The sequence below is a fragment of the Petaurus breviceps genome, unplaced genomic scaffold (assembly GCF_028583685.1).
Source record: "Petaurus breviceps papuanus isolate PSGF00001 unplaced genomic scaffold, PetGlider_PUasm1.0 90734, whole genome shotgun sequence".
Taxonomy (NCBI): Eukaryota; Metazoa; Chordata; class Mammalia; order Diprotodontia; family Petauridae; genus Petaurus; species Petaurus breviceps.
Window position 1 is genome coordinate 9,546,810 of NW_027187327.1, and position 13,611 is coordinate 9,560,420.

Below are 13,611 nucleotides of genomic sequence, written 5' to 3' on the forward strand. Positions count from 1 at the left end.
CACTTAGCAGTCTTAGCAGCCACAGCTATGAAAGATCTGAAAAGAAAAGTTCTCACCACCAAAGTCTTAGACATAATCAAATGGCTCAAAAACAGATATTTTAACAATGAAGATGCATTATCATCTGCTTTGATGCTGCACCCTTAGGACCACTGAGCCCTTCTATCTGACTTGCAAGTGAAGCTCCCTATATGTACTGTCTCCCCTTATAAAAACGTGAGCTCCTTTAGAGCTGGGACTGTATTTTTTCTATCTTTAGCCCTAGGGTTTCTCACAGAGCTTTGCACAAAATGGGCATTTAATACATGCTTTTTAATATATTCGTTCTTCTGAGGGAACATATATAAGCATGTTGAAATCCCTTATTATAAGGACAAGAAGGTGGAATGAGATGCTATGAGCCAGGCAGAGAATGAATCCATACTAGGAAGCAAATTTAACCTCTTAATTATCATTGAACCTTTATAGGATGAGACTTTTGACTGCAATATGGCTATGGAAGAGAAAAAACAAAATCAGACATAGAAATTCATCTATTTGAAATAGGTAAAGGTATGGCAACCAAATGTCATAAAGATTAAATGAATACTGACTCTGAAAGTCTCATACATAATTCTCCCATTCTGCATCAAAAGTTACATGCTACCAAGAAATTATAGGAGGGGACAATCTATACTTCACAACTATATGACCTGAGTTTTACCCAAGTATAATGTTAGGTATCTTATGACCATTTCAAGTTCTTTTCAATTCACTGATAAAAGGAGTATCACAGCCATCTATATAAATCTAAAAATGCCTTAAGGTTTTGATTGTAGGTACTAAAATATCACAAAAAATTTCAAGACATTGAGCCTATAAATTGTGTATATTTGTCTTATCAATTCTTCTCCACACTAATGCTTTTTTAGATGAATTAGAACTCCCAGTTTCATTGTTCTATCAGTCTTGTTTTCACTGTATAGCAACTAAAAATTTCATTAATATGATATTAGACTTAAAAACAGATTATTCAACAGTATTCATTTTACAGCTTAAAACATGCAATAAAAATCATGTGTTAATAACCTGAGGTGCTGCCAGTTTCTTCAAAATCAATATTTCCAAGATGCAGGACACCAGCTACAACCCTGAAAAGATCGAGTTTCTCTTCATCACCCAAACCAATCTTTTTCATGGCTGTGCACATCCTATTGAAATCACCATGGTCATCTAAAAGAGGATCTTTCAAGGAACCTGCTTTGAGGTACTACCAAAAAAAAAAAAAGACAACAATTATTTCACCTTGAAACTTTTTTAATTATGGTAAAGGTCAATAGTGGTTTAAACAAAGCAAAGCAATGCAAACACATGCAAAATTAAAATTTTAAATTACCAAGATTTTTTAAAAGTTCAATTCAATAAAATGTTTTCCAATTAATTTATAATTTTTTAACCAAAAGCATTGTAATGTTGAGGAACTAGACAAGGAAGAAGTAAAAAAAAAAAAAGAACATTAAGTGATTCGGCTGGAGCAAGCACATAGATTAGTGTGAGTGTACAGACTTGAAAGACATAAAGCCAAAAAGAAAAAAAAAAAGAAAACAAGTTACTGTAAGTAAAGTGGCATCAAAATTTTAGCACCAAGTCCTTTACCTCTAGGTTTCGTATATACACTACCACTGGTGTCAACACTGACATGGGTAGGCAAACAAAGGACTTATAAAGCTTCTCAAACCCTGAAACATTTTGAGGACTAACATTTCTTTCACCTTGTTATTCAAGTGGTATATGAGGACATAATGCCTACTATAAGGATCTTCCAAAAGACTTTTTGAAAGATTTGTATATAAATGTGCCTATCGATTAAAAGCAGTACCATGAGGTAAGAAATAGAAAAAAAAAATGGAAACCATGCCTTCAAAGATCATGGAAGTACATAGCATGAAAGTTGCAGAATGTTGGAAGATAGAATAACTATGTCTTGGAATTTTCCAGAAGTTTAAAGTAGGTAAATTACACAATCCCACTGTTTAGAAGAGTGTTTTGCTGCTAAGATACCATTGGTGAATAGATTAAATATAATTTCATAGGAAATACTGGCTGGCCTGGCAGTTATACTTTTAAAAATATATATGGTTAATACATATGGTCATAGGTTTAGAGAGAGAAGAGGTCCTTTAGACTTGCCTCTCATGAAACTAAGGCCTGAAAAACATGTTCAAACAAAATAATTTTTCTTCATTATTTCTGGAAAACATCTAGACGTACATTACAATGCAAGTCTAGCATACTAACTCAGAGAGAAGCAACAATAATGACTTCATGCAGAAAAATTAATATAAAGCACAAATTGCATCACTATGTCTTTTATGTAAACTGAGAAATGTTATAAATTAAATGATATTTGCTATAATAAAAAAGTTCTTTAAATTAAATAAAATGAAAACACTATTTTCACCATTGCAGACTAAAAACACTGCATGCATCTAAAAAGTAATCACTTCACACAGACTGAGGAAACACCAAGAGAATTAAACTACATCTTCTAATTATTCAAAATGATCACCTCATCTTCCTGATAATAAAGAAAAGACAAAAAGTAATTTTAAAACATTAATCCATTATCCAACTCTATTTGTAATCAACATGAATTATCAACAAGATTAGGGATAGACAAAAACAAAGTATCCTCACTAAGGAACTAAAAATATTACATTTTTCTCTTCAAATATTGAAAAATTTTTTCTACTTCTATTCCATTTACTTCTTCCATTCATTGAACTCAGATTTCTAAGGACCACAGCAATGGAATAATTGAATTTCTATTATCTCCAGGAAAACAACTTCTATATAATAGTGATAAGTTCTAAATATGGCCCTTGGAGCAAAAATGATAACTAGTAAAAATCAATTCTGTTTTTTCTATTTTCTATTCAAACAAATCCTTTTTTAAAAAAAATTGTTCAGAGCTGTAATTTCATCAGCATGAACTCCCACTATGAAAAGTCCCTTTTAGTATTAGAGAGCTGCCTGGGACATTAAGTGATTTGCCCTTGGTCCGTCACATAGTGTATATTACACATAAGGGTTGAACCTGTTACCCAAAGTCCTGTCTCTCATTTTCTATTTTGAAGAGAACCTTTACATCAGGAAGGTGATTCCATGACTTGCAAGTGAATTGCATTTAAGTGAAGAAGGGCTGTGCAAAGTCACCAGCTTCACTGTCTCCTCCTGGGCCACCTGCTACTAAAATTTTGCCACCATGGCAACTGGAAATGGCCCCAGGTGTAGTGGGAGACCTTGGACTTTTTTTTTTTTTTTGCTTTTCTGGGGAAGGCAGGCAATTCAGGTTAAGTTACTTGCCCAGGTAGTAAGTGTGAAGTGTCTGAGGCCGGATTTGAATCTAGGTTCTCCTGACTTCAAGGCCAGCGCTCTAATTCACTGTGCCATCTAACCGTCTTAACCTTGGACTTTTTAAGCGAGATCTTTCCCAGTTCTCCATTTGACTGAGGCAATAATACCCTTACCTGCTGGTGTTATTCCCAGAAGATATCTGAAACCTCAAAAGGTATTTTAGGATTTATGGGCTAGATCTCTTTCATAAGGACCATGCCTTAAACCAGGGGTAGGGAACCTGTGGCCTAGAGGCCACATGTGGTCCCTTTAACTTACAGACCCCTTATAGGGGATTTGTTCTGTGAAGTTTGGATTCAGTCAAAAAGCAACACTTGGGGACCTAGAGGGCCACATGTAGCCTTGAGGCCACAGGTTCCTCATTCCCACCTAAAACCCAAATCATTCTGGCTCTCACTAACTAGCCAACAATAGGTTGGGACTTTGGCCAACAATAGGTTGGCACAGCCCATTTGGTCATTGTTTGGGCCCCCATATGGTTCAGAGTCAATGTAAATAGCAATTGTTTCTGCTTTGGCCAGAAACCCTGAGGGTCTTCCCCTCCCACACTGATTTTTCTTAAATCTAATTCATTTGCAGGTCAGGGCATCACTTTCCTGAGGTCAAGGTCCTCTTCAAGAACAAAGTACAAACAACAATATTTCCTTTTTGAAAAAACTCTTGATTTTTTCCAATTAACAAGTATTTCTTTTTTTTCTCTCTTCCATTTCTACTGCTTTAGAAAGTATTTAAGTGATCACACAAAATGAATTACCTTAAATTACACAGATATCACAATTATTTGTAACTTGAGTAGGACACATTTTGTTCCCCTTCCCTTCTTTTTGTTTTTACAATAGCCACCATTATCAAGCAAGTCAAAAAAATTTTAACTTATAAAGGTCAGCATATTCAAAATTTATTTATTAAAATCACCTAAAAGAATATGTTCAACTAAGTACTCAACATAAATCTTTCACTACCTAAATTAACAGCAACAATGGAAATGAACTTGATTATCAGGGGTTTTGTAAATCTCTTAATTTAAATTCTTTTCTTTTTAATTGAGCAATTGGGGTTAAGTAACTTGCTCAAGGTTACACAGCCAGTTATTTCTGGGTGTGGTGCTAAGTATCTGAGCCTGGATTTGATCCCCAGGTCATCCTGACACTGGGGCCAGTGCTCTTACTTGCTGTGCTACCTGGCCGCCCCTGAATTTAAATTCTTTGAATGAATTTGACTTTAAATCATTAAGAACTTAAGCATCTTACACAGTGAAACCAAAAAGGCTATAGAATTTAATTTCCTAAGTTCAGCATGCTTTAAAAATAGCACTTTAAAGTGAAAATTTTATTTAAACCAACATTTGCCCAAGTACGTGAGGTGACAATGATTGACATGCTAATAAAACATTATAAAATAGAATGATGTGGGACTTTTATGAGAAGTTCTAACAATTTAACACCATTATTTCATTGTGTTATCTTCTTTACACATTAATACCAGGTGTGCATAAAAATATTTTGAGAAAAGTAATTACATTGTTGGGAGTGGACAACTAAGAAAAGTCAATATGCACATATTCTACACCTTTACTGTTTTATGTAGCCGTAATTTAATAGAGTAGTAGACTACGTTTTATAATGAATTATTAGAAAATAATCATGAGCAATTCATAAAAAAACAAGTAATTTACAATTTCTGGTAAGGTCTGAGTCTGACATTAGTGCTTATACTGAAATATGTGCTATAATATTACAGTAATCATTTGTTGATAATTCCTTGCTCTTTAAAAATCAGTAAATATAATGCTAAAACCGAAGTCAAACTGCTAGGCTAAAATAATGAGTAAACATATTATTACTTCTCAGCTAGCATTTTTTTTAATACTTAAAATAAAAATGAGTTTACTATACCTCAGGACTTTTGCGGTTCTGCAAAATCTGTTTGTCTGTATCCTTATTAGCGAAGAACCTAGTGCAGCCTCTATTTAAATACTATGACAAAAAAATTTTATATTATAAACCAATAGAGGAAAATCACATTTTAATTTGTCAACAATTAATATGTATTTCTATTTGACCTTCTAAAGAACATTTAGTTTTAAATCCAGTATGTCACTTATTCATCACCTGATACATAAACAATCTATTTTTTCCAGTATCTCTAGTATCACAGAAACTAAATAAATGCCAATATTTATCTATAAGTAGAGAGTAGATTAACTGAAGCATTAAAAAGACCAATATGACAAAGACTTCCTATACTTAATAAACAGTAATTCTGAAATTGAATAGTTAATATGAAATTTTTTTTTTTGCTTTTTTTGGGGGGGAGGGTAATTGGGGTTAAGTGACTGCCCAAGGTCACATAGCTAGGTTTGTGTGTGTGTGTGTATGTGTGTGTGTGTGTGTGTGTGAGTGAAGTGTCTGAGGCCGCATCCGAACCCAGGTCCTCCTGACTCCAGGGCCGGTGTTCTATTCACTGCGCCACCTAGCCACCCCATCAATATGAAATGTTTAAGGGCCAATAGAATCTATGAACTGTATCTTTTCTCCAAAGTAAAACTCATAACAAAGTATAAATTCTAAACTATTTTCAGAGAAATGAGAATTTTGAAACACACTTTGTTGTTTCATCTTTCTGCATTCAAATCCAGCCTCAGACACTTACAAGCTGTGTTACCCTGGGCAAGTCACTTAACTGTTTGCCTCAGTTTCTTCATCTGTAAATGAAGAAATAGCAAACTATGGCAATATCCTTGCCAAGAAAACCCCAAATGGGGTGATAAAGAGTAGGACATGACTGAAACAACTGAACACCAACGAAGACTCCCTCTGCTGACTATCAACAATTCATCCTGTGTATAATCTTGTTTGTGCATCTCTGTTTTCATGTGGTCTCTCCCACTGGATTATAAGCATCTTGAAAAAAGGGAGTTGTCTTTTCTTGTTCTTTGAGTCTCTGGAGCTCCATACAATGCCTGGTTTAATAAATACTTGTTGATTTTTTACTTGTACTATTACACTTGTTTACATTATAGGCAGTGTTTATATTAGAATAGATACTCAACTCTAATGTTACTAATTAAATGTAGCTTTGTTAAATTTCAATAATTTATGTAAGGCTCAAAGGCTGTTTGAAGACCAAATATTTTCATGAGGTTCCCTGAGTAGAGGCTATAGTAAAAACGAACTTTTTGTATTAGTCTGAGAGAGCTATTTTCAGCATGTATTGGGCTACAGGGAAAAAATGGAATGAAATTGATAAATTACATAACTTTTTAGTTTCCTCTAAATCTGATCATTATGCCTGCTATATTTTGTTTGTAGTAAATTCTCAGATTATTGACCATTAACCATTTTCAGATTGTCGATCATTAGCCATTCTCAAATATAAAAAATAAAATCACATACTAAAGCAAAATACAAATAATTTGGAAGGTTAACTCCTTTTTCATATTATACATACCTATTCAATGACTTATGGTTGGCTATGCCTTTAAAACAAGGTAATGGAAAGAAAACAATATGGCTAGCTACTCTAAAACTTGAGGGAAAAAAACAAATCATATCTACAGAGAGGAATGTTACATTTTAAAATGTTAGTAAATAGTTTTTATTTATTTTGTAAGCAATAACAAGTACATTATTTGATGGTATTGTAAATTTCCAAGGTGCATGTTTCTCTTAAAGAAAAAATTTCTGAAGGGAAATTTTTCCTCCCAATTGTTTCTGTTAGATATTTACATTTAAAGTTAAAGGCTCAGAAGGCCAAAGTTTTTGCCATCATTTTAGCTAACTGGCTCATACCAAATGCCTTCTTTTCCACCTTCATAGAAACATGGCAGATGTCTCTTTGATATACTTGCAAAATTATTTAAGATGTCTGAATTATTCTAATATTTTATTATTTGCTAAAATATGCATTTAATTAATTCAAATATTGTCAAACACGCATTTATTTCTCCATAATTAATGCTTTTTTTGCTAACATAGATGGAGCCCAGGGGACAGAGTCACTGCAGCAGCAGTTTTACCCATCTAAAATTGCCTGAGAGAACCTTCAGTCACTGACAGACCCAATGAATCTGAAACACATGTGACATGGATTGGAGAGTTTGGAAATGGCAGATGTCATAGAAATTAAAGATGATTCCAAAGAAAGAAAACAGCAAAAAAGAGAAAGCAAAGAAATAACAGAAGAGTTAGGATAATCATGGGTTTGACTATAAACTCCACTTCTAAGATGGTTCCTTAAAAAATGCTAACATTTAATTCTGAATTAGAGCAATAATTTGCCTCCTTTGTACATCAAACCATTTTGTCCTCAAAAGATAAGTTTAAAACAGCACATTCAAATTATTGTATATTTCTAAGTTGTGCAATTTGTACAATGTGATTTTTTACTTGTACATATCCCCACATCTTTGCCATCATTTTTACTCTTTGCAAAAAGAAAAAAATCAAATATATTTATCTAGTACACCTGTGATTCTAACAAACTGAGTTAGGGTTAGGATAGGGAAGAGACTTCAGATTTTATTGGTATAAAGAACTTCCTGGTGAGGTAATTTCTTCCACCAACACAAATCAGCACCTTTTCTGCCACATATAGTCTTAGAGAGTTACCTAGAGCACTGAGCAGTAAAATAATTTCCCAGGATCATATATCCAGTATGTGTAAGTGGCAGAACTTGAACTCAGTTCTTCCTGGTTTTGAAGTCAGCTCTCTACCCATTATAAAATGATGCCTCTCAATTTGATGATTCTACCAAATTATATTTAAATTGCATATAGGGAGCACTGGACTAGAACACACCTGATTTATGATCTTGAATCCAAATAAAACAAATTATTTGCACAGTAAAATTAGACTATGTTATCATCAGAAAGATGTTTTATTTTTCTTACCCGAAAATTATCTGGGGAGCTTAAATGAAGCTTTTCCCTAATATCTTCAGAAGCACCAGCACACAGTCTGTAAAAGATATGATAATTCCTTTCTTCTTTGCCTTGAACACAGATCCTAGATTTCTCTAGAAGGTAGTGTGAAACAAATCCACCAACAACTGCATTCTAAATAAAAAGAGAAAATACATTTTTTCATTTTTTTGTTCTGTAGTTGACAAACTTCATCAAACATTAGTATTTCCACATAGCCAAAAAGAGAAAAGAAGAGAATTCATGAAGTCATGAATCTCCATTATGTACCAGTTGCATTTTCAAAAGAATATAACAAATGAAACAAGTTTCAAACCTGTCCTGCTTGTCTGCATATACTTCAGGACCTTCTTCTGCTCTAGTCTGAGCATTTTTGAAAAATGCTACAATGACCATCTTTTCTTTCCTTTGGGTTTTTTTTTTTGGGGGGGGGGGAATGGATATTCTAATCACTATCCCCCCTTCTAAAGTATCCTAAAACTTAAAATAAACCCTTTCTTATAAAAAAAATCATCATAAAGCAAAAATACATCCAAATCCACATATTAGCCATGTTCACAAATATTTCCATCTTCCCTGTCAATCCCCCACTTGTCAGCATATGGGTAACGGTCTTCATTATTAGTCCTCGGGAGTAGTGCAATGAATGGTCCTTGCATAAAATCAGCAATCTTAAGTCAAGAAATTACGTCTTTTATGGAAATACTTTTATATGCTAATATAAATAAGGAAAATATATAATCTTTCCTGATAAGTAACTGTCCACACAATTACCTGTGCATGAACAAATACTCCACAAAAGATCCATTTCAATGCCTCACTATGGCGATCAATATAGGTGACATCTGGCAGATTCTGCCAAGAAGCTTTGAATAAGATCCTAGCAATAAACTCTGTCTGCTGTCTAAGTTGCATCCTAGCCAAGAACATAGAGATTCAGCAGCAAGATGGCTGCTAAGTGACTAATTCTTTGATCATAGTAATCTATGAAATAGATGGGGAAAATGTTTGATGATCCTTAGTCTAGTGTGGCTCTTTTCTCCTACAGTGAATGGTGATAGTGGAGAGAAAGGCAAGGTGTGAGAGTTAAAGAAACTCTACCATCTCCTCCAAATCAAGTTAACACATAAATAGACAGAAAAAAAATGTTGGAAAAAGTATTTCTAACAAGGCAGCTAGGAAGAATGCTAGACATGAAGTCAAGAAAAGACTAAGTTCAAATGTGGCCTCAGACACTCATTAGCTGTATGACTCTGAGCAAGTCATTTCACCTCTGTCTGCCTTAATCTCCTCTTCTGTAAAGTGGGAACTGTAATAACATATACCTGATAGAATTGGTATGAGGATAAAATGAGATGATGTTTGTAAAATGCTTTGCAAACATTAAGGTATTATGTAAACACTATTATTACTAGTATACCAAATTAAATAAAATAGGCCAAAACAGACTTAATAAATTAAATATTCTTGGGCCTATGTACCATGGATATTTTTTCAAGAGACTATGAAAGCACAGACTTTGGCAGGCAAGAAATATAACCACCCCCCCCCCCACACACACACACACAACTAACTATACTTGAACAGATAAGAAAGGACTGGCTATTGATGTGGGAGTCATATGCACATGAGTTGTCTGTGTGAAAACTTGACTAGTTATCACTAAGCTACAAACCAAAACTAAATTTAAAAAAGGATAAAGATGAGACAATACTAAGTGAAATTAAAAGAACATTGACTGAAATTCACTGAACTCATATATGACCATCTCATTCCACTCAAAAAGTTTTTGTGGGTCCCCCTTACCTTTAAGTAAAAATATAGACTTTTCTTTTTTGTATTTAAAGACCTTCAGTCTCTCTTTCAAAGCTAATTACACATCATTCTCCTTCATGCACTCTATAGTCCATTCGAACTGGCCTGCTTGTTACCCTATAAAGACAGTCAGTGCCCTTTCTTTGCCTTCAAATGGGCTATTCCCTATAGCCTGAAAGGTACTCCCTCCTATGTCTTATAACCTGTGCCTCTCTTAAAATACTTAGTTCAAGTGTCACCTCCTTTAAAAGGCCTTTCCTGATTTTCCTAATTGTTATTCCTTCAAAATTATTGTATGTTTTTTAAATATACTATCGATATGTAAATAAGTTAATAGAACTGTTAATAGAACATAAGCTCCCTTAGAACAGGGAACTTCATTCTTGTGTGTGTATACATATACATATACATATACAATCCTATAACCTAGCACAGAGCTTAACAAAGACATGACTCTTCTTACAAAAATCAATCCCCTTGTACTTGCTCTCTTGACTTATCCCTTCTGATCTCCCCTGTGAGTTTGCCATTGTGATCATCTAAGATATCTAGCCCAATCACATAATTTTACAAACATGGAAACTAGTCTCTAGAGATTAAGTACTTCCCCTAGATTACAATGACCTCTGCTCTCTCCTTATCCTCTCAAACTGACTCTATCTTCAAGCATTAACCACTCCTTTCTGCATGTTCTCTGGCTCATTTGACTTCCCCAATACTGCTCTCACTTAGCCATCCTTCGGCCAAGTCCTCCATTTTAGTCTTCTTTGTGGTATCACTATCCACTTCCCCTCCCCTAACCATATAGTGTGACTATGGTTCTGTTACAGGCCTTCTTACTTCTCCCTTCATATCCTTCTCCTTTGGTGATCTCATGTGCTTCCCCAAGGACTGAAAAAACATTTCAATATGACTAACTACCAAATCTACAAACTCCATCCTAATCTTTCTCCTGAGTTTCATTCTCAAATCTTAAGCCGCCCATTAATATGTCACTCAAACTCAATATTCCCAAAGCAGAATTAATCATTATTTACCTCAAAGTCACTATCTTGTATAAAATTGCCCATTTCTACTGTCAGCACAACAGTTCCTCATGTCATAACCTTGAAGATGCTCTCAACTCTTCCCTCTCCCTCATGTCTCACAACCTATCAGGTACCAAATCATCATTACTGATGCTTCCTTAACAACATCTCTCACACTGAAGCTCTTCCTTTCATCCACTCTGCCACCACCTTAGTTCAGGCTCCTGCCACCTTTCATCTTGATTATAAGAAAAAGCTTAAACTGGTCTCCCTGTCTTTAGGCTCTTTTCTCTCTGTGATACCCATAGCTGCCATATAATCTTCCTAGAGTTTATCTGACCATGTCATGCTGCTGCTCACAAATCTTCTGTGGCTCACTAAGCACTACAGATAAAATAAAAATACTTCAGTCCAATATTTTGTGACCTGGCTCAAAACTACCTTTTTAGCCTTATTTCACATTTTTTTCTTTCCATACATTCTCTATGTCAATCAAAGTGATCTATATGCAGTTTCCTGAATGTGGCATCCGATCACTTCTTACTATGCCTCTGCACTGGGATGAACTAACCCCTCCCACTTCTGCTTCTTGGAATCTCTATCTTCATTCAAGACTGCATTTATGGGCACCTCCTATGAGATAAGATTCCTTTTTCCCCCCTGAAATTGTTAGTGACTGCTTCCTCTTCCTCAAGCTACCATGCTTCTCAAGCTGACAGATTTTTCTCTTTCAAGAGAATGTAAATTCCTCAAAGGAAGGAAGTTTACTAGGATTTTGTTTGCACCTAGCATAATATCTTCACTATAACAGGTGCTCAATATCTTCTTGTTGAATTAAATCAGTGCCATTAACAGAAATAGCAAAGGGAAAACAAGTTTTGAGGGAAAGAAAGTTCAAGATTTCACATTCTAAAGAATATAACAAAACAGATAATTTAACTGTTTCTAATAACAAAATCACTAATGATGCTAATTGTAAATACAACACTATATGTCACCATGAATTTTCAGCATTATAAAAAATAGAGGATAAGTGCCAGCTTGTCTGTTCTATTTTAATGAATTTTAATGTTACCTAAAAGACTCTGGCAATATGATGATACTCACTCTTAAAATGAGTTTTATCACGGGTTTTCTGAAGTTCATAATAAAATTGTTTAGGTGCTCTCAAATCTATGTAAAGGCAAAGAAGGTATTTGGTAGAAGCAGTAAAGGCATTATTACAGCTGTCTCTATTTTCCATGAATACAAGCATAATCTTTTCCTGAATTTATCATGAAATGAGGAAGAACTCCAAATCTTTCAACAATCATCACACTCCCAGAAACATACACCAATATAATATACCATATCCAAAAATGTCCTCTTACCTTTTCATTGAAATGTATTTCAACAAATTTTCCAAAACGGCTGCTGTTATTGTTACGAACAGTCTTTGCATTCCCAAAAGCTTCTAGCAATGGGTTGGCTAGTAAGAAGGATAAAAGTAAAATAATTTCATCAAAAGGCTTACTTGGGAGAAAATTAAAAATCACCTAGCGCCTTACTTAAAATTAGTCATAACCAATAGCAAAAAGAAGTGTTGATGAAAATTATTTCAAGTCTAAAAGATGATGGGCTGCTAGGTGATGCAGTAAATAGAGCACTGGCTCCTGGAGTCAGGAGGACCTGAGTTTAAATATGACCTCAGACACTTAACACTTAGTAGCCATTTGACCTTGAGCAAGTCTCTTAACCCCAATTTCCCTGCCTTCCCCCCCTCCAAAAAGCAAAAGAAAAAAAGATGGCAATATTTTCATTTTTAGTGCAATATTGAAGACTTTTAGAAAAAAATAGGGTACAACAAAGAAATGGAATTTTTCCATCTCTTAACAAATCAAGAAATGACTTCCATAAAAAATTAAACAAGAAGCTCTAAAAGCAATAACTCTACAGTTTCAACACACACAAATCAGCCTTACAAAGTTTTGCAAACAATAAAAGAAGTTTTTCATGGCAAGATAAGGAAAAAAATATTTCATTTGGAATATCCTCCTTTTCTTACATTTTCACTAGCGAAAATAACTTTAAAAACCATCTTTTTTGTGTGATTATTAAAAAGCACACAACTGAAGTTGTAAATTTATCCAACCATTCTGAAGAGCAATTTGGAACTATACCCAAAAGACTATAAAACTATGAATACCCTTTGGCCCAGCAATATCACTACTAGATCTGTGCCCCAAAGAGATCAAAGAAAAAAGAAAAGGAACTATATATAAGAAATACATATTTATAACAGCTCTTTTAGTGGTAACAATGAATTGGAAATTGAAGGGATGCCCATCAATTGAGGAATCTTTGCACAAGTTGTGGTAAGTGATTGTGATGGAACGCCACTGTGTTCTAAGAAATGACAAACCAGGTGCTTTTAGAAAAACCGGGGATGATTGACATCAACTGATGCAAAG

General features: G+C 34.4%; 1 protein-coding gene across 4 annotated transcripts in view; it reads right to left on the minus strand.

Moving 5' to 3' along the window:
• Nucleotides 1–13,611, minus strand: part of MYO6 (myosin VI) — a 244,702-nt gene that overhangs the window by 93,940 nt on the left and 137,151 nt on the right. For all 4 annotated transcript variants that reach the window (XM_069066992.1, XM_069066990.1, XM_069066991.1 and 1 more), the window contains 4 exons: nt 12,532–12,629; nt 8,289–8,453; nt 5,292–5,372; nt 1,069–1,249 (listed from right to left, as the gene is read on the minus strand). In XM_069066992.1, coding sequence (XP_068923093.1) covers nt 1,069–1,249; nt 5,292–5,372; nt 8,289–8,453; nt 12,532–12,629 — 525 coding nt within the window. The remainder of the gene's footprint in view (nt 1–1,068; nt 1,250–5,291; nt 5,373–8,288; nt 8,454–12,531; nt 12,630–13,611) is intronic.